Source organism: Bos javanicus, chromosome 8, assembly GCF_032452875.1.
Source record: "Bos javanicus breed banteng chromosome 8, ARS-OSU_banteng_1.0, whole genome shotgun sequence".
Lineage (NCBI taxonomy): Eukaryota > Metazoa > Chordata > Mammalia > Artiodactyla > Bovidae > Bos > Bos javanicus.
Window position 1 is genome coordinate 48528152 of NC_083875.1, and position 22506 is coordinate 48550657.

The window sequence follows — 22506 nt, forward strand, 5'->3', positions numbered from 1 at the left end:
TAGAGGTGGCTCAAGAGTATAAGAAACCAAGACCATGATAGTGAGTTGTCACCAGAAAAATAATCATCCTATATCACAACAGGAAGCATAAATCCCCCTTCCTTTCCCTGTTCTTACTGCCACCAACAGACAGAAACAAGAAAAATTAGAAATAAGAAATAAAAGAAATATTTAGAGGTTTTCTCCCTCTTATTAAAAGAGATCAGTCCTGGATGTTCTTTGGAAGGACTGATGGTAAAGCTGAAACTCCAATACTTTGGCCACCTCATGTGAAGAGTTGACTCATTGGAAAAGACTCTGATGCTGGGAGGGATTGGGGCAGGAGGAGAAGGGGACGACAGAGGATGAGATGGCTGGATGGCATCACCGACTCCATGGACATGAGTCTGGGTGAACTCTGGGAGTTGGTGATGGACAGGGAGGCCTGGCGTGCTGCAATTCATGGGGTCGCAAAGAGTTGGACACGACTGAGTGACTGAACTGAACTGAACTGATTACAGTATGCATTTCTGTGGCAGTAAGAACTTTTTTTAAAAACTCCTCCAGGCCCATGAAACTAAAATGTGAACATTTATCAGAATCACCTGCAGGGCCTGTTAAAGCAAAGACCATAAGCCCCACTCCTTAAGTTTCTGATTGGGTAGAACTGGGTGGGCCCCAAGAGTTCGAATTTTTCACAAGTTCCCAGGTGTGCTGATGCTGCTGGTCTGGGGACCACAAGTTGAGAACCATTCCTCTTGACCCATATTTGTTTATATATAGGTTAAATATTAATTAGGGCAATATTGATTCTGTACTTCTTTTTCTCCTGGAATCAATGTGACTTCCTATGGGGTTTCCCATGCCTGATTTTAGCTCATACTTTGGATTTACTTTCACTGCCAAGTTTTCTCAAGATCTAGAAGACTGTCTCATTAAGAATATGTCACAGGAAGCACTTCACTTCTGACCAAAGTCAGTTTGTACTTTTAATTATAGGTAAACATAATAGCATATGCTTCAAATTAATAGTTTTTCATCTTAAAGGAAACAATCTCCATGAGTGCCTTTTCTGAAGATAAATTTCACACTGCCAAGAAAACAGATATTTCCACATCACTGACATGTATACATAATAGTGATAATGTACTGGAATCACAGCTGAGAAAGAAAAGATGACAACCAATAAATCCATAATGACCCAGGGCAAACTGATGTGTAAATACATTTTGATTGATTTTATTATAAATTTGGACCGGTTTGCTTCTTATGATCATTAAATTCTAGAGTGGGCCAAAATTCAGGAGAAACCATTCAATATTTATAAACTGGCAGCAAACATCATCAAAAAATTTATGATTTTACAAACAATAAATGCTGGAGAGGGTGTGGAGAAAAGGGAATCGTCTTGCATTGTTGTGCTGTGCTTAGCTACTCAGTTGTGTCCTACTCTTTGCAACCTCATGGACTGTAGCCCGCTAGGCTTCTCTGTCCATGGGGATTCCCCAGGCAAGAATTCTGGAGTGGGTTGCCATGCCCTTCTCCAGGGGATCTTCCCAATCCAGGGATCGAACCAAGGTCTCTTGCATTGCAGGCAGATGCTTTAACATCTGAGCCACAAAGGAAGCCCTGGTGCTTGCACTGCTGGTGAGAATGTAAACGATACAGCCACTATGGAGAACAGTATGCAGGTTCCTTAAAAAACTAGAAATAAAACTACCACATGACCCAACAATTCCACTACTGGGCATATACCCTGAGGAAACCATAACTGAAAAAGACACATGTTCTTTTTCACAATGTCTATCGCAGCACTATTTACAGTAACTAGGACACGGAAGCAACCTAGATGTCCATCAGCATGAATGGATAAAGAAGCTGTGGTACATATATACAATGGAATTTTAGTCATAAAAAGGAATGCATTTGAGTCAGTTCTAATGAGGTGGATGAACCTACAGTCTATTATACAGAATGAAGTCAGAAAGAGAAAAACAAATGTTGTATATTAATGCATATATATGGAACCTAGAAAGATGGTATTGATGAATCCATCTGCAGAGCAACAACGGAGATGCAGACATAGAAAAAAGATTTGTGGACACTGTGGGGGAAGGAGGACAAATCGACAGTAGGATAGCAACATAAATTACCATACGTAAAATAGATAGCCAGTGGGAATTTGCTATATGATGTAGGTAGCTCAAATCAGGTGCTCTGTGACAACCTAGGGGGTGAGATGGGGTGAAAGGTGGGAGGGAGGTTCAGGAGGAAGGGGACATGTGTATACTTATGGCTGATTCACACTGATGTATGGCAGAAACCAACACAATATTGTAAAACAATTATCTTCCAATTAAAAATAAATTTAAAAATAAAATAAATGGGCAGCACAGATGTTTCGGCGGGGGGGGGCAGGAATGTGCTGACTGCACAGAACCTTTTGACTTTTTCTCTTGGACCAAAGCCCACTTTTATTCCTTGTTTTACCTGACGGGTTCCACAGCCTTGACAGAGTCCTTTGAGCATGGACGGCATCGACTTGAGGGCTGATGGCTTTCTGTAATACCGGGGATATGCTTTGGCCATGCAGTTACTGATGTCTTTTGAGTCTGTTGCTGCCTGGATCTTGACTCTTTCGCATCCCTGAGATGAACAGTAACTGTGACCATCCCTATGGCTTTTGGCTTTAAGATACAGAAACAGCAACCTGCACAAAACAGACCAGTCCAAAGGGTATTAGATTTTGACTTTCAAAAACTTTTCAAATTAACTCATGGCCAGTGGGGATATTCCTCCAATAAAGTAATTTTTTTCTCAAAAGGAAAATAACTTATAAAACTAATAAAGTTGCTTCTCTTTCCTTTCTGTCCTCATAGGGTTCTAAGTCAAACACAATTCCACTTCAGAAAATATCATGAAAATCTGATTCCGTCATTATGGACAGTATCAAAGTAAATTTCTGGTTTGAATAACCTCAATAGGTAATTTGGGAAGATGGAATTTGGCTTGGCTCAAAAATTCCTTGGAAAACTAATACTTATGTTGAGTTTAGAATTTGGTAAATTAGGGTGGTTTATTCTTTCTTTCTTTTTCTTTTAGTTTATACATTATTCTGTTTTAAGGCACAAAACTGGAATAATAAAAATAGCAACTTTGAGACTGGTTTGTTTAAGGCCAAGATATGGTCTCAAATCAATTCCTGTGATGTATACTAAGAGCAGATGGGCCTGGAGTCCTTCTGTCTATACTTTGGCCAAAATCAAGTGAAATGATCAGTCCTACCCAGTCTGAATTCTCCTCCAAAATGAATGGAAAAGCAACTTCTAGGCAGCAGTCCAATGTCTTGTCAGCAAACCTAGGCCTTCTAAACCAAAGGAAGTCAAGATTCCAAAAATGACTTGATCAACTGTGATTGATTACTGGAGTTCACAAGTTCACATTTTAAAATGAAGTCAACAAACAATACAAAGTTGAGATTATGAGGTGAAAATCAGCCACTGTTCCAACATCTAGTAATTTTAACATATACATAAGGAATGACAGGGATCTAATTAGGCATGTGCCTTTTGATATATAATTAAAACCATCAAAATGAACAGAATTAAAAAGAATTTGAACCTCAAAGGCTGAAAGGTTCTAGAAATACCCAGATGAAGCAATATTTCCTATCATTGTACATATTAATCATTAATTTGTGATTACCAGACTGTCCTTACAAATTTGGGCCTTACATTTATTTTTGCAGAAAATCAACTGGGAATGTAGCTGTTCTGTCATCTATAGAATAAAACTCCAACTAGGTTTTTAAAGGTTAATTAGAAATTAAAAGTAAGAGAAAATGATACAAAAGGGTTTAAGCTAATCACACTGGCTGCTGCACCAGCCCTGGAGGGCAAATGAGTTGCTTCTTACCCAAAGGAACAAGACAATTGAGTGAACTCCAACCTCATTCCCCCACAGTCAGTCCTGCCACCCTTCTCTTCAGTCCAAAATTTTCTTTCCCCAAACATGTCATGCCATGTTTTTCATGCCTCCATGCATTTATCCATACTGTTCTTGGAACACTTACTCGTCTCCTCCTACTCACTCCTCAAGAGTTAGCCCCAGTGTCACCCTCGTGGGTGTCACTGACCACCCAAGGCTGAACTTGCGGATTATCTCAAAAGGCATGCTTATAGGACTTACAGCATTTAAACCTTTCACCTTCTAACTACTTGCTTTACATGCCCACATCCTTCAGTGGACAGTGAATTTGCAGAAGAAATGCATCTTATTTACATGAGTATCTTTGTAGTACCTAGACAATGGTATGGAGTAGAAATGTCAGCTTAAGGAATGGATATTGGAGGAGCATGCTACTTTCTGGAAGAGTACAGGAGATCAAGCCTACCATAACCCAAAGGCTGAGAGACTGTAACTGGATAAAAGCAGACAAAGCCAACAGGACCCCAGGTGAACAGGATTAGAATTAAAAAGGGGAAAGATGCAGCCTAGAGAAAGTTGAAAGCAAATATGCCATGGTTACACAGTGCTTTTTGTTTTTTTTTTAAACCCAAGGTCAACTTGAGAGATAGCCTTAAAGGAAGAGAAAAATGAGCTTTTGCTAAAATATGAACTATATCATATGGAAATAATCATCTTTAGAGTTGTTATGGAAAACATTATTTTAATTTTCAACTGGGCCTACTGGTTCTTTATTGACAAGGATAATTTTTCTCTCTAAATTGCCTTAATAGGTATACGGCAAACATCTCACTCGATTCCTATTGCCAACTGTAATTATGAGTCATTCTAGTTCTTCTTAAACCTCTAATGGTGATAAGCAGAGAATTACCCACATCAGCTGCTTTTCTAACTAGCCGTCACATCACAGCCTATTCTTAGTTACACTGAAGAACTAGTAATTTCACCATTAAAGAAAAACAGCAAAAATTTTCGTTCATGGGTTGCCCTGAATTACCCCGTGCTGGAGTCAAAATAGAATTTCCTCTCAGACTGCTTCTTCTGCAATTCCTCCAGCGAATGCACAGGCTCATACTCTTCCATTTTGGATAATGAGCCATTATGCCGCTGTAAAAAGCCAAAGGTAACCTGAAAACTTGTGTTTGATGGATAGCAGAGACCAACTCGAATCCAGTCATTCCTATAAAGGAGAGACAATAAAAACACAAGTCCACATTTGAGCCAATATCTTTTGAGTATTACAGCATATGTAAATTTTAGCCATGATCTTCTCCTTCTTAAATTTCTACTGTGTATGGAGCCACTAACAATGAAAGTCCTGAACCCTAACACACATAAGTTATCCACCTTTCCACGTTACTCAGATTTCTCTCATCGTATATTTACAATGGTACGGCTTAGAAAAATCTTGTTTGCAACAAGATTTCAGAGAATGTGAATAGATGTTGGATAAAATGTACTCAGATACTGTAAGCAGATAATAAAATTAAATGAGATGGTTGGGAATGGGTACACTAAGATGGAATAAACACTAATAGCCTGATTGTGGAAATGTACGCTGCTAAGTTTTCCAAAGGATTTTTTTATTCATAAATATATTTGTATCTTTTATAATAACACTAGGATAAATTCCTGGAGAAGGCAATGGCACCCCACTCCAGTACTCCTGCCTGGAAAATCCCATGGACGGAGGAGCCTGGTGGGCTGCTGTCCGTGGGGTCGCTAAGAGTCGAACACGACTGAGCGACTTCACTTTCACTTTTCACTTTTCACTTTCATGCATTGGAGAAGGAAATGGCAACCCACTCCAGTGTTCTTGCCTGGAGAATCCCAGGGACAGGGGAGCCTGATGGGCTGCCGTCTACGGGGTCACACAGAGTCCGACACGACTGAAGCGACTTAGCAGCAGCAAGATAAATTCCTAGTGGCAAAATTGCCAGTTGCTGTTTTTGTTATTGTTCAGTCACTAAGTTGTATCTGTAACCCACCAGGCTCCTCTGTTCGTGGGATTTTGCAGGCAAGAATACTGGAGTGGGTTGCCATTTCCTTCTCCAGAGGATCTTCCCAACCCAGGGATCAAACCCACATTTCCTGCTTGGTGGGCAGATTCTTTCCCACTGAGCCACCAGGGAAGCCTTAGAATTGTTAGAGACAAAGGATATGCATTTTTTAAGTCTTTGATAATATTACCAAATTGCAATAGTGTTTTTTCTTACCTAATGTTCTTGGATATAAAATTAATACTCTTCGAAAACCATTAAAAATATTTCTCCTTTTTTTATCATTTGCTTTTTTCTGATGTTCTTTAAATTGTGGTAAAATACAAAATTTGCCATGTTAGACATTTTTAACTTTACAGTTTAGTGGCATTACGTACATTCACAAGGTTGTACAACCATCACCACTACTCATTTCCAGAACTTTTTAATCATTCTAAAGAATTTTACCACAATATGTAATGAGGGTTTAAAAGTGTTCACACAAATTTCATTCAGTAATCCCACTAAAAAATTAGAAACACAGACCAAAAATAATAAGAAAAATGTTCTATCCAGTATTATTTGTAATACTAAAAGGAGAGGAGGGACAGGAGAAAAACAATCTAAATGTTCATGGGGGAATGGAATAGTTAAACACATTTTGGTATGAGATATACTCAGAGAACCTTTGAGGGTGGAAAGAGACAAGAACCCTATACACATTTATAATGCCTTACTTTGATTAGAAGAATTATAGGTTATTGCAATTTTCTTTATGTTTTTCTGCATTTTCTTAGTTTGTGCAATAAGTATAGATTTATATCTTTTAAACTGTTATTTTCAAAAGTGCCACTATGACAAAATCCATGATCTCTCTGTAATTATCTTAAACATGGGGAAAAAAAACTTACATCTCCTCTTGCCTCTGCCCATGATATAATTTTTACAAACTTTTAGATGATTAAACAAGGAAAGTCTGACTGAATTTCAAGCCCATATGGAGTTTTGAAACTTCTGGCTCAGCCCTTTTTTCACTTTAAAATGTTTTTTACTTGCTCAGTATTTATTCAAAAAATTATGCTTGGTATGTACAGAACCCTGTTTACCTTTTGACTGTAATATCTCACCCTCAGGTTCACAATCTGCCAGCTATAACTTTTTGGACTGCTGATCACTCTTTGGCATGTATCCCCCACCCTCTCTGACAATCATTTGTTCTTTCATTGACTTCTAGGTAGCTCACAGACGGGAGTGATATGATCAGACTGGCTTTTAAAAAGAACTACACCCTGGACACAATGTGGGCCAAGGATTGGAAGTGGGGGGAGATGGGGAGACCGAGTAGGAGGCTGCTGCAGGGATCTAGGTGAGATGACAATGACTCAGTCATAAGCAGTGAGGGTGGCAAGAGTGAAGAGATTTGAACAATATTAAGGAGACAGGACCAACCGGGCTTGGCCACTAATAGGATAGAGAAATGAGAGAAAATAAAGAGCCAAAGATGAGTCCTGAGAGTTTGTTTTCCTTTTCTGTCTTGGTTGACTTAGTAAGTGAAGGTGCAGTTCTTTGGCAGCAATAAGTATTACAGGAAAACAGTAGTGGTTCAGTTTAGAGCATATGCCAGAGGCCTAACATCTCAGAATAAGAGCATCTACCGTATGTTCAGCCACTCTTTAAAGTGCCCTACTTACAGGCGAATTCCTATATGATCTATGTCCATTTCTGTTCATTTCAGTTAGTACTTTAAGAGAGTTCTGACAAGTCAAGGTTTATGACCAATCAGGTAAACAAACCATTTCAATTTTTCAGGGACATATCTGAGCAGTTTCATGGAGTCCCATGGTTTAACCACCACACATATCTAGATAGTCCCAGCTCTGGTTTCTAGTCTCATCTCTGTCACTCCCCTAACCTAGGCTTCCACCGCAATCAATAAATACATCAGTCTTTGAGCAGAACTAGCCCTTTACCAACTCTGCTGCTTTTGTAACAAAATGATCACTTACTGTCCCTTCCTCAGTGTAGCCTGGCCCAACTCCCTTATGCAGAATAATTGCTCTTATCCTTTGTCCATTAAAAAAATAGTACTGGCTTATTTACTTAAATTTTGTTCTACCTGTATACTGTGAGTTTCTAAAGGACAAGTATTTCTCTTGGTCATCCTTATATCAACTGGCACACAGTAAACATTTAAATAAGTTAAATAATAAATTAATTAAATAAATAAACAGAGGCCTTAATTAAAAGTAATACTATAAAAAAAAAAAAGTAATACTATGAGAGCAGACAATTGAGAAATCAAGAGGGAATAGAAAGATGCTTTCACATACAGGCAGAGGTGCAAAGTATCTGGCATTTCATGCCACAATTTTCCACTCCGTGCCCACTGATGACATGAATAATCAATCATACCACTCTCTTCTGTCAAGTCTAAACTTGGCCTCAAAAACTTTTTTACTTTCTAGGTAACCAAGTGCTCATCTGGAACACCAGATAAAAATGTCTTCCTATCCCAGCTACGGAGAATTAAAGTATTCAGCATACAGTATTAAAATCTACTGTTGGGGAATTCTCTGCCAGGCCAGTGGTTAAGACTGGTGCTCTCACCAGTGCTGAGGGCCCAGGTTCGGTCCCTGGGGAGGAACTAAGATCCCACATTTCCACAGAAAAGCCACGTGGCACAGCAAAAAAAAAAAAAATCTTAAATGGCTTTCTGCACAAAATACCTTGGCCATAGAGAAAACATACATGCTTTTAAAAGGAGAGGATTTAACTTATATAATCCCTTAAGTCCATCAATATAACACATATAGCCTTTCCACAGGAGGAACAAAGTACGTAAAGCCGGCATTCTATACTTGCTACAAAGGAGATAAGCTATGATTTTTCTCCACTAAATTACTACTTGCTCAACTATTTGAAATAACGGTAACAAAAGCATACTTGTTGAAGTTTATGAGGTATAGAAAGGCAATCTTGGGTGCTGGCCCATTCCAGTGGATGGTGTAGCCCTTCTCCAGCATGATCACAGGCTGGTACTGTGAGAAAGCTGCCTTCTGGTTAATTCCTCGGAGCACCATAGGGTAGTCTGGATACTCATCTCGTGTGATGGTCATAGTCAGATTTGGAGTGCTCCATGTCTGCACATAGACCTTCAAAAAATAATTAAGAATTAAAGAAAAGAGAATGAAAATTTAAATAGCTAAAAAAAAAAACATTTCAAGCAAAAGTCAAGTGTCTCTACTTTCAAAAGAGAGATTCTATGATCTGTGCCAGACAAAAATGAGTAGTAGCCAACTTCATCCTAAGCTCCACTTACAATGAAGCCTACTTAAACTGAAATGGTAAAAACAGACCATGTGTTCTGCTAGCCAAGATCTTCATCATCTCTTCCACAACAGGCCAGCTTATTCATCAGAATATAAAACCTTTGTGGTTTACATAGCTTGTCAAAGAAATCCCTCAATGTGAAGTACACACATATAAAAAATTAGTAAATTAATGTGAAAACTGATACCCTCTAGTTAAATCTAAAAGGCTTTCCTCTGAAATAAGAGGTGGAAATTTAAAATATCTTAGAGCTTTGGCTTTCGATTTTCCATGACCTGCATCAGCCCAAGAAGTCATTTTTCACCCATTAAAAAAAAAAGTTATAAAGTGTTCTGCAAAAACTGGAAAAACATATTAAACTGAGGCAAATTTGAAAGCTCTGAGTTTATTCCAGTGGCATTTGGGCCCCATGCTACACCAAAACAAAATCTTCCCCAAATGCATCCTCCAAGGAACAACCTCAGAACAATTTCCTAAAACAAATCTGCATCTGTAACAGAATTCCCCAGAAGTATCGAAACATCTGCAGAATGCTGCATTTAATCCACACAACTTCTCTGTTTTCTGTTTCTCTTTTCCACAGTTTTGTCCATAGTGATTCCTTAATTATAAACTCTTTGAGCCAGGAAGTCTTAACTTTGATTTGTGTTTGACTATTTTGATATAACTCTTCTCTAATGACACCATGTAAAGATTAAAATATAGATAGGAAATACATAGTTTGAGACTGATTGTCTTCATTTAAATATATATGTTTAATATATTATATTTACTTATTGTTTATTTAAATGTTTATATGTGACCTGTACTTCATTACATTGGGTTGACCAAAAAGTTCTTTCAGGGTTTTTTCATTATGTTGCAACAGAAAAACCCAAATGAACTTTTTGGCCAACCCAATAATAGGTTATATAAAGGTTATATATAAAATATAATAAAATACACACCCCACCCCAAACACATATCTATAACCTGCCTTCTTCCAAATCCAAAGATTTGAGGTGGCACATGCTCCTTATGAGGGCTTCCCTGATAGCTCATCTGGTAAAGCATTCGCCTGCAATGCAGGAGACCCTGGTTCAATTTCTGGGTCAGGAAGATCCCCTGGAGAAAGGGCAGACTACCCACTCCAGTATTCTTGGGCTTCCCTGGTGGCTCAGTCAGTAAAGAATCTGCCTGCAATGTGGGAGACCCGGGTTCAATCCCTGCGTTGGGAAGATCCCCTGGAGAAGGGCATGGCAAGTCACTCCAGTCTTCTTGCCTGGAGAATCCCCATGGACAGAGGTGCCTGGCGGGCTACAGTCCATGGGGTCGCAAAGAGTCGGACACGGCTGAGCGGCTAAGCACAGCACAGCACAGCACAGCATGCTCCTTATGATACCACCTTTCTTCTTGAGGACCTTTATCCTTGGGTCAGCGAAAAGCAGACATTCCATTAAAAATATTTACAAATAGCTAAATAATGATTATTCTATCTTGAGATCCAGTTGTTTCTAATTTTTGCTGAAAACGTACAGTATTATATATCATCCAAGGAACAACAAATGGCTGTAGATCTGGGCTCCCAGCCCAAATTTCAAATCTCCAGGAGAAAATTTCTATCTTACCATTCCCAGAGCCTCATGGGCAGGATTAAACAAACAAAAACAACAAAAAAATAGAATTACTACTTTGCTTTGTAAGACAGAAGTATCAGGTTCACATTCTCAAGTATATCAAATCCAAATTACGGAGACATTTAAAATAAAATATAAAGTCTTCATTAGTGAGTACATACCAGGTTAAGAAAGACAAACAGATACATGTACCTTTGAATACACATGGCTAGCAATTTAACTACAACTGTAGCTATTAAAGAATTTAAAAGCTTCTTATTTTTGTTTTAATTCTCGAATTTCTACATCTTCTTAGGCATTAATGAGTCTACTTAATTTTAGAGGGCAAATCTGGTTAAGAATAAAATGAATGAAAAAATAAATCACATTTTTAACCACATTCTTTTCTTCTTTATTTTTTACTATAATTAATTCTCCATCCTTCCCTGGTCCTTCCTGGAACTCAGGCAAATATGATTCTTCTTGCTCCCATGGGGATGAGAAATCCCACAACAAAGAAGCTAGTATTCCATTAAAATAAACCAGAAAAATCTCTCTAATCTTTATCCCTCTTAAGCCCTTTGTCTTGTCTATTGATGAGAATCTTTTTGAAGCTGTTTTTTTATTTTTAAGAATCATAGCATTCTTGAACAATGATGATTCAAAGTCTGAAGAGTAATAAAGAAATCTGCTATAAGAAACTCCCACTACAGAAGGCTTATTAAATGGCAGAAACCATTAAGACTCCAGGGGCTCAAGAAATTGAAAAGCAGGAGCCACAAACACACACTTGATGGGTAAAGTAGCCAGAGTTCAGCAAAGGTACTCCATCACCAAACTGGTCCTTCCCCAGGAAAAACCCATCCTACAAATAAGAGAATTCAGCAGCACATCAGCAAGTGAGGCTTCTTTCTTGCCTTTGAGACTATCAGAGCCCAGTCTGCCTTGGAGAATACCTTGCTCTTCCTCTAATTCTCCTCTTCATGCTCCAGTTATCCTTTTCCTTTATTCTTTTATCTCCCTCAACATTTATTATTAAGTATGACCATGTAATTGTCTAAAATATGGAAACAAAATTCTGCTCTCTTCAAAATTCTGGGCAACTGGTACCTTCATTCTGCAATCTTCTATCCATCCAAAATATCACTATTAAAATCATATTTGCAACTTAGAGCCCTGTTCTTCAAATAATACTAATTGCAGCAAGCACTTCACTATGTGCCAGGCCATGGGTGAAATGTATTATCAGTACTCATGCATTCTATCTTCACAACAGCCACATATGAAAGAAACTAATATTATCCTCACTGTGCAGAGGCACAGAGCAGCTAATTAACTTACGCATCTCGTATTTAAGAAAATAACAGAGCCAGGATTCAAAGCCATGTGGTCTAGTTCCAGCATCTATTTTCTGAACATTATACCTCCCAAAGTATTCCATCCTTTTATACTTGGCATCCAGTTAATAAATGCACACTAGCTTAATGTTTTCAAAGACGTGTTTCCCAATCTATAGCATCTCCTTCATATTTTCATAGATACATTATGATTTGCAGAATTTCCTTGAATTCCTTCCTTGTCCACTCATTTCCAATTCCCAACTCTGTTTCTGAGAATATATTACTTTCCATGTGACCTACTGATATTCTGCCTCACAAGTTAGATTCCCTAATTTAGAGATAAATAGAGATAATAACCCTGAAGGGCTTCCCAGGTAGCACTCGTGGTAAAGAACCCACCTGCCAATACAGGAGCTGTAAGAGACACGGGTTCAATCCCTAGGTTGAGAAGATCCTCTGGAGGAGAAAATGGCAACCCACTCCAATATTCTTGCCTGGAGAATCCCATGGACAGAGGAGCCTGATGGGCTACAGTCCATAGGGTCACAAAGAGTTGGGCACAACTGAAGCAACTTAGCATCAGTAACCCTAAAAGCAAAGAATAAAATGCCTTCTCAGGGGGCACAGCTGTAGCATGGCCAGAAAACCTGGCCTAAGACTCAGGAAATATGGTTTCTCACCCCAACTATCTCCCAACCATATTTAACCAAATGCAAATTAATCCTACTTCTCTTGGGCTCACTTTTCCACTTTTAAATTGGTTTGCAGTGGGGGAACTTTAAATCAAATTCTATGAGTCTATGGTTTCTAATGAAATTTTTCTTTTTTTTAACCACTTTTAAAGAAAAAAGAAAATCATGCTTTGAGAAGTATCCATCAGCCAGAAGATCTGAAGAGTACTCCTCACAGAAACGGTGCTGTCAGGAGCTGGGGGACGGGGATCAGACAATGCATTCTGGCCTACCTGGGCATAGCTCCCACTGCACACCACTGCATTCCATTTAGTCACGTTTATACAGCTTGGATGGCGGATCAGGTAGTTGTCCATTCTTCCCACATAAGCATCCTTGTATCCCGTCACAGAGCCATCAATGTCGTGGAATATGGAGTTCTTATCACCATCTAGTTCACAGTCTTCAAACCAGGGACCAGGCTTTCCAAAGAATACATTAAGAGAGACCTAACAGCGATGAAAAACAAGGACATCCTACAATGAGGGCTGCTGCCATGGTACCCAGCATCCCCTTCAAGAACCCAACTTCATATTCATTACAATTCATTATAAAACCTTAAAGACTATGCAGTTCTGAGACACAGCATTGTTGTCAACCAACATTTTTTATTAATTATGACTTGAACAGAAAAAAAAAACTTCCTGAAGCTTTAGTTTGTGCAGCAAGCTTTCAACTTCATCTTTGATGTTTTCCCTTTTTTCAACTTGATTACCTGTTCCCCAGATAAAACGAATTCATGGTAACAGAAACCAGAATAGTTGTGGAAAGAGGAACTATGTAGTCAAGGTATTTGTTAAAACTTAAAAACTTTTCACTTAAGATCTCTGCATGTCCCTGTATGCAAATTATACCTCAATTAAATTAAAATATATTACAAGTTTGATCTCCTGAGCTAATCATTTCATTTTACTTCAAATGTTTTAGTTAACTTGTGAATGACTCCTGTCACCAAAAAATAAGTACAGTTCCAAACTGAAACAGTCTAAATGTTGTCTTGGTATGGTTGCCTGACCATTGGACTCATTAGAACCTGTTGAAAGGTGTCTGTTATTTTTTTCCTCTCCTCAACACAGACTAAGTCCAGCTCAGTAATTTTCATGTCAGGTAACATTAATTCAATACCTTTATCAAACACATAGTACATAGCTAGCTACAAAGCAGGCTACAGGTTACATAATTTATAATCTTTCAGTGCGTGCTAAGTTGCTTCAGTTGTGTTTGACTCTCTGCGACCCCATGGACTGTAGCCCACCAGGCTAATGTTATTCAAACCATGCAAATACACCTTATGATGCTTTTATGCACTCATTGCCCTGGCAAGTTTTAAAATCAACTGAACATCTAAATGATAAGCAACTCAATGGAAAGTCAGTGATGTGTAGGACAAATGGTTCTAAGTTCTTAGTTCTAGACTCTTTTCTCTCTTCACTTATACCTCCCATGGTTAAATCTTAAAGTCTAGGACATATTCTCCATCTTTTTAGGAAGAACAAATTTGCGGAACATACCCTTCACAAATGGTTCCAGAGCATCAGCACCTAGAAAATTCCAGGCTGATGAAACACTGGCCTTAAACAGCATGGATTCTCTTAGGCTGCGAGAACTCTAACTCTACAACAAATGCAACATCTAAAAACTGATTTTTAAGTATGACCATGTCAGTGATCACTAAACTCAATGTATGGAGAGAACATCCAGGCTGTAAGTGAGCTGCCAACCTCCACAATGGACAGGCAATCCAAGACCCACCCTATTTACATCCAGCCCTGTCCACAGTGTAGCTCTTCCTCTTCCCCTGGAGTTATGCAGTCTAGATGAGAACCAGTCAATTTGCCCCTGTGCCTCTGCTCCATGCCTCGTCTATTCACAAAAACCAGTTATAGACTTTGATAAACTAACCTAAGTTCTCTTTTAAACTGGGGAACCACAGAGTTTGCCTATGGACATGAACGACAAAACTATGAATCACTTTACAATTGTGGCTGCCTGTGGGAGCAGAAAGCAAGATGGTCTGAGACTCAATCTCTACACCACTGTCATCTTTGAAGTGGCAAGATGGGAAGAGGCTGGGGGTATATAATCAGATTGGCCTATGTATTGATGGTAAGGAGGGTACTGGTGAAGCTACTGAGAAAACGATTTCTGTGGCCTGCTGCTCCTAAGTTGCTTCAGTCGTGTCTGACTCTATGCGACCCCTTAGATGGAAGCCCACCAGGCTTCCCCGTCTCTGGGATTCTCCAGGCAAGAATACTGGAGTGGGTTGCCATTTCCTTCTCCAATGCATGAAAGTGAAAAGTGAAAGTGAAGTCACTCAGTCGTGTCCGACTCTTGGCGACCCCATGGACTGCAGCCCACCAGGCTCCTCCGTCCATGGGATTTTCCAGGCAAGAGTACTGGAGTGGGGTGCCATCGCCTTCTCCGGTTCTGTGGCCTACTATATTGTAAACAGTTATTTCTAAGTCTTTTTTGCAATCTTCATAAAAATATTCCAATAGTTTATATCAGAAATAACCCAATTTGTTTCCTATCACCCCAGTATTTCTCTTCTTTCCCAATCTTTTGTTCTCCAGTTCCCCAGAAGAATAATCTCAGAAAAGTAAAATACCAGGTAAAACCCAAATCTCTTTATGGATTATTATACTGAATTCCCCAAAATCATACGTCCTCTTATTCCTATGAAATTCTACAATTCCCACCAGTGATCATCACATTAAGTCATTCTCCCTTTGTTGATATCAAAAATACTCTAGGTCACATGGGACTTCTGTTCTCACCCTAAACTCAGCAGGACAGAGTACCTGAAATCAGGAGTTACTCTTGCATAGAATTCGCCTCCTAAGCCTAAAAACTCAGTGCAAATCCCATCTTTGTGTTTCTTTCTCTGGAAATGTGCCATCCCTCCACTTGGTACCATAGTCACTGTATAGGAACCATAAGAATGTACTTACATGTGGACCAAACTTCACGAAGGAGATGTTATTTCTAGGGGTTATCTGCCAGGAATTCTTCATGAGGAAGCCAATAGCACTGGTATATCTATCTAAAGTTGGCACATATTTTTGGAAAGTGCACCTGGTGAGATGAATGGGCCCATCATAGATCTGAAAGCCTCTAATTGGAAATGTCCTGTTGAAATACAAAATTTTGTTTAATGCATATGGGCCCATCTGTTTAACAGCATTTCACTTACATATTTGTTTCATAAATACTGTTAAATATCCCATATACACTGAGTACAATTCTAGGATACAGTGCTAATGAAGCAAGATCTCCAATCTTTTTTTTTTTTTTAAGATCTCCAATCTAATGAAACCTATACTGCAGTGAGAAAGGCAAACAAAAACATAATGGGGGAAAAAAAAAAAAACATAATGGGTAATTTCAGATAAGAGCATAAGAAAACAAAAGACATAGGAATAGAATAGAATTGAGTAGGACAGAGATGCTATTTAGGATACAGTGAAGGCCTCTCCAAGAGGTGACTTTCCTTCCTTGAATCAACTCAGTTAAGATCTTTTCTTTGATAAATCATACCATTTAGCTTTAATTCCGAAATCTCTAGCACAAGAAGACAAATCTGTGCTTAATCAGAGAGACCTCCTTTCAAGCCACTAAATGACAGTAATAAGGAGAAATGATATACTTAAAAGTACAAGTCTGCAAGGCTTACTATAGCTAGATTGAGAAATTCATTTTATTCATTTTACTCCTTTCTGTCCAAACATAAGCTCCTTAACTTACTAATCATATGTTATTAACCATAATTAATGTACAAAACCCATAATATTCTGGATCCCTTAGGTTTTTTCCCCTATTACGTTTTTTAATGGCATTGCAGAGGACTTCTATAGCAACTAATTAGTTTACGACTTGGCAGTGTTTTGCAATAAAAAATCATAAACACTACCAAGAAAGTCAAATAATCTGGTTAAAAATCTATGCCTATCTTTGTGTATCCAAGAATATATAGCAAAATGGTCCTCTGCCATAGAAAAGGCTGCAAAGATACAGTAAAATAAAAATTAGGCCCATTGACCAACCAGCAATCTGTTTAAAAAATTCCTTGCTAGCACAGAAGCAACAGCATTTTGAAGTAAAATTGGAGGCCAATGTAAAATAAAAATAATGAAATTGAATTGCCCACCATTTTACTGCAGCCCATACCCAACTAATACAGCTTTTTTTTTCCCCTTTAATTTACATATTAGAAGAGACAGCTTTGGCTTAATTGTGAAGAGCAGAGCACTGAAGCCAAACTAACAGGTTTTGAGTCCCACATTAGCTACTTTTAGTAAGTTATTCATTTATAAAGCAGGACGATGACAACACCTACCTCACCAGGCTTACAAGGATTAACTGAATAATAAAATATTCAGAACAGGGCCTGATACATAATAAACATTTAATAAATGTTAACTATTAAAAATCCATGAAGTTCCTTTCCTAGTGGCTTCCATGGTCTGACTAAAAGAAGTTCTACACGTAGTGTAGCATGTAGTAAAGATGTTTAGTATTTCCCAACAATAAGCACAGGATAGGGCCAAGGATAGGCTGCCCTTTGCTAGAAGCTAGTTAAGCCCTTTGGCCAATATTCACCACCTGTCCCTTAAAGTCACCTGTCTGTTTGCCTTACCCCGCTGACCTGTCCTAGCCCAATATCCAGACACAGTGGATAGCTTTAAGGGGACTGATGCTTAATGAAATCTGACATTAGCTCTGATGTAAGGACTTTAGAACACTAATTTTTCTCTACCTGGTTTTCTTACAAGTAAAATGACGACAACTCTAAACTGTGTCTCAAAGCTGACTAATTAGGTAATAGTTTCCCAAAAGTTCTGAAGAATCTTTATAGTGCTAAGTACTAGTTTAATGACTGTGATTATTTTGACAGAAAACATGCCAAAAGTCTACCCCATACCCTTTCAACATCTGAAATATTGTTAATTATACAGCTAGTTAGGTTTTGAGTCAGCGTTGGCATCTATCAACTGATTTTCTAGGACTCTTTTCAATAAGTAATTTCTTTTTTCCAGTGGCTATTTCTTAAAGCTAACATCACCATATTAAGGAAAAACTGATTTGATGTCCATAGTTTATGGTTTGGTGACTTTCTGTGGCTCAAGAAAGGAAAAAAAAAAAAAACAACTACCAGCTTACATAAGACTTTATCCAAAAAGGATAAACAGGATAGTTTCCTTCATTATAAAACTGATGTGGTGGTTTAGTTGCTACATCATGTCCGACTCTTGCAACCCCGTGGACCATAGCCGGTCAGGCTTCTCTGTCCAAGGAATTTCCGGGGAAGGAATACTGGAGTGGGTAGCTACTCCCTTCTTCAGGGGATCTTCCTGATCCAGGGATCAAACCCAGGGCTTTCACATTGCAAGTGGATTCTTTACCACTGAGGGAAGCCCCATAAAATTGATAATGACATCTACATATAATGTTTAATAGTTAATGCTCCAGAATCCCAGAGGATAATACATACAATAGAAATAGCAATAATAACATGAATCATTTTAATAATAAAAAATACGGTGGGAAAAGTGTTACAGTGGGAATCCATTCAGGATTATTATGGAAACATTTTTAAGGGTTAGAGCTTCATTCATTGTTTAAAGGTAACATTCCTCTGATACAGCAATGCTCACCTGTTCCTAGGTAATGTCCGAGGCTTCAGGTCTATCCCTCCAGTGCCTACATACTTGTTCTGACCACCCTGAAAGCCGTAATTCCTGCTCTCCCCAACAAAGAGAGATTCAGATACCTCTTGGCTGGAACCTTCATCACTTGGGAAGCTTCCATCACTGTTAAAATAAGAATAATCATTAATCACACAGGAAGGCAAGCTATAACTTTAAAAACCTAAAAATTTTCAAAGTAGCCAGCAGCTTCTTAAACACATATTAGCGAGTCATCAACAGGTGCCTCTAAATTGTGAGTATACCTCTTATAAATTAATATGTGGTTTGGAAATTAGACTTAAACAAATGAGATTTAATTTAGCAGCAACAACTAATTATTTTAGTCTCAAGCAACAATATTGCAAATGAGGAGAATAAACTTGCCCTGAATACAAGGAGATGACAAACATGTTTAAGATGGGCATGAGAGTAACTGTTATCTGGGGAAAAATATGTAACATAAAAAGTTCAGTTCTTAAGGACCATTGTGAAACGAGACCAACTTTTAAGAAAGAAAATATTTAATCTGCTGCCAACTTTTACTCCTTTCCTCTTTATTCCCTTACTTTTTAAGATCTTTAATCGAAAGCTCAAGGGTTTTCTTCTAAGCAAAAAATGTGATGGGCCTATCCTTCTGTGCAATTCCAGCTAGAGCAACCTACTTTGGTGTGAATTCAATTAATCAATAAAAATGTATTTTTGGCCCTCTAGTGGCATCAAGAAGTGAGTGCTATTTTTTTAATGTTAATAAATGATACAGCATTCCTGTGCTATTCAAAAAAAAAAAAAAAATCAAGGTTATTTTACCTTACAACTTTAAAATAAACAGATAAATATTTTTTAAGTAATTACAAACCTGGCAAAGGTCAGTCCTATTCCATTGTCTGCAAATCTAAAGAGAATGAAGGAACATTTTAATTTATCACATCATGTAAGAAGTAATTCTCTCAATATTTAATTGTCATAAAATCCAAGAAGTTCCAATTATATTTATTCTCCAAGACCACACAAAAATTTCACTTTCCAATAACTAAAAGCAATCTTCACGGTAAAGGCACCTGGTTTGAATCTCAGCTTTGCCAATTACTAGCTGTGTGACCTTGGGCAAGTTACTTGTGTGTCCCTCAGTTTTCTCACCTAAAGGCTGAAATAACACTATAAGCTTCCTCATAGGATATCTGAGCATTAAAATGCTAATTCATTTCAACTATTTAGAACAGCGTCTGGCACAGAGTAAAGAGCACATGAAAAGTGAAAGTGTTAGCCACTCAGTCGTGTCCGACTCTTTGCAACCTCATGGACTATAGCCCACCAGGCTCCTCTGTCCATGGAATTTTCCAGGCAAGAATACTGAAGTGGGTAGACATCCTTTCTCCAGGGGATCTTCCCAATCCAGGGATCAAACCCAGGTCTCCTGCATTACAGGCAGATTCTTTACCGTCTGAGCCACCAGAGAAGCCCAAAGAGAATATGTGTTAAAAACCTATATTTACAATTTTTATCATTAGGTTGGCTCCCATATCTGTGTGTTCTGTATCCACAGATTCAACCAACTGTGGATAAGAAATATTTTTTTAAATCCCAGAAAACTCCAAAAAGCAAAATTTTTTCTAGTGCTGGAAACTATTTACATAGCATTTACATTGTATTTACAACTATTTAGGTAGCATTTACAGTCTTGAGTATAATAAGTACTCTAGAGATGATTTAAAGTGTACAGAAGGATGTGTATAGGTTATGTGCAAATACTGAATACTATGACATTTTATATAAGGATCTTGAGCGTCAAGATTTTAGTACCCATTGGGGTCCTGAAACTGATCCCCCATGAATACCAAGGAATGACTAATTTTTATCAATTAGATCATAGTATTCTCTTCAAAACTTTTCAATATTAATTCCAAATTATTTCTACAGATTTTATACAGTGTCAGTTTTTCATGATAAATGTCAAGCAACTAATATCAGTATCAGCCAGAAAAAAACATTTTTCTAAACTCCAAATCTTAGCTCGACATACCTCAGGCTTCTCCTAAAAGTATACAAATGGAAAAGAAGTGAGAGGCTTACTGCCTCAAGTCATGTTAAAACATAAGTCAACAGACTTATTAAGGTGGAATTCAACTTTTGTTTTGAATGGCAGTGGAAGAACATCATGAAACTGAGTTTCCAAGAGGAAGGAAAAAAGTGAAGGCAGTTTCGAAATCTTTATTTAGTTCTCTGACATAGACCATGTTTGTTATATAAAGTCCCAGTTTCTGTTTAATCTCATCAAAAAGCTCTCATGTCACCAGACAAGTTTAGTTCCAATAACAGCAGCAGAATGAGACGATTCCAAACATTTGCAGTCGGTTAATATACTTCCTCAGAGCTTGTCCTGTCTATTAGTAATGATACTATGACTCCAGAAACCACCACTGTACTTTCGGTCTACTGAGTTTTTAAAAATAGTCTTAAAATAAATACATCAGTGTCATCAGATAATAACTTCATAGAGAATACCCACGCTGAATTCTGAACAACAATGTCTCCTCCTCTAACCCAAGCTCCGTTGTCATTATTTTTAAAAGCAATGAGCCTGTCAATTAAAGCAGCAACACGTGGCTTTTCAGGGTCTCCGTCCTGATGAGGCCGAAACCTTAGGGTTGGGAGAAAAAAAAAAGACACTTTTAAAGAGTAATGAAAAGGCAATGGGAATCAGCTATTTAAAATTATAAGCTTAAGTGTCAAAAAACAGGATTCAAGATTTTGTCTTGACCAAAACAAGACAAAAAAACCAAGATACAACTTAATATCTACATTTAAAATACTGAAAAAAAAATCACAAATTTGCAGAAAACTGGTTTAATATTTGTTTTTCATCAATTTATCTTATAGAGCGGACATTACAGAATAGTCCAAGCACTAAAAGCATTTCAAAAATAAAAACCTCAAAGTAAGAAATACAGCATGTTTCCACAAATTTTTAAGTTACATGACATTAAAATAAACTTACTGAGTAAATTAATCATATATTCCAACATACATATCTGTGAACCAGAGTATTATTTGAGTTGTGTACTGGTGAAATGTTTTAGATATAGAGGGAAATCTGAGTTCAATGTCTATAAAATGCCTAAATTTAAAAGAGATTATATTTATAGAATATTACTCAGCCATAAAAAATGAAATTTTGCCATCTGTGATGTGGATGGACCTAGAAGGTATTGTGCTTAGTGAAATATGTCAGACAAAGAAAGACAAATAAATGCTCCACATTATCACTTATATGTGTAATCTAAAAAATAAAACGAATGTAACAAAAAAGAAAGAGATTCACAGATACAGAGAACAAAGGAGTAGTTATCAGAATAGTTACCAGTGTGGAGAGAAGGGAGGAGGGAGCAGATAGTGGTATGGGATTAAGAGATATAAACTACTATGTATGAAATAAACAGGGCTTTCCAAGTGGTGCTAGTGGTAAAGAACCCACATGCCAATGCAGGGGACATAAGCAACACAGGTTCGATCCCTGGGTGGGGAAGATCCTCTGGAGGAGGAGGAAATGGCAACCCAAGCAACAAGGATATACCATACAGCACAGGGAAATGAAGCCATTATTTTATAATAACTTTAAATGAAGTATAATCTATAAAAACACTGAATCATTGTTGTACATTTGACACTGCTGCTGCTGCTAAGTCACTTCAGTCGTGTCCTACTCTGTGCAACCCCATAGACGGCAGCCCACCAGGCTCCCCTATCCCTGGGATTCTCCAGGCAATAACACTGGAGTGGGTTGCCATTTCCTTCTCCAGTGCATGAAAGTGAAAAGTGAAAGTGAAGTCGCTCAGTCGTCTCTGACTCTTAGCGACCCCATGGACTATAGCCTACCAGGCTCCTCTGCCCATGGGATTTTC

General features: G+C 38.0%; 1 protein-coding gene across 3 annotated transcripts in view; it reads right to left on the reverse strand.

The window, feature by feature from the left end:
* Positions 1-22506, reverse strand: part of CEMIP2 (cell migration inducing hyaluronidase 2) — an 82196-nt gene that overhangs the window by 9807 nt on the left and 49883 nt on the right. For all 3 annotated transcript variants that reach the window (XM_061425535.1, XM_061425534.1, XM_061425536.1), the window contains exons 13-20: positions 21114-21245; positions 19464-19499; positions 18575-18730; positions 15872-16049; positions 13154-13369; positions 8868-9076; positions 4943-5125; positions 2470-2689 (exon numbers count right to left, since the gene is read on the reverse strand). In XM_061425535.1, the coding sequence (XP_061281519.1) occupies positions 2470-2689; positions 4943-5125; positions 8868-9076; positions 13154-13369; positions 15872-16049; positions 18575-18730; positions 19464-19499; positions 21114-21245 (1330 nt within the window). The remainder of the gene's footprint in view (positions 1-2469; positions 2690-4942; positions 5126-8867; positions 9077-13153; positions 13370-15871; positions 16050-18574; positions 18731-19463; positions 19500-21113; positions 21246-22506) is intronic.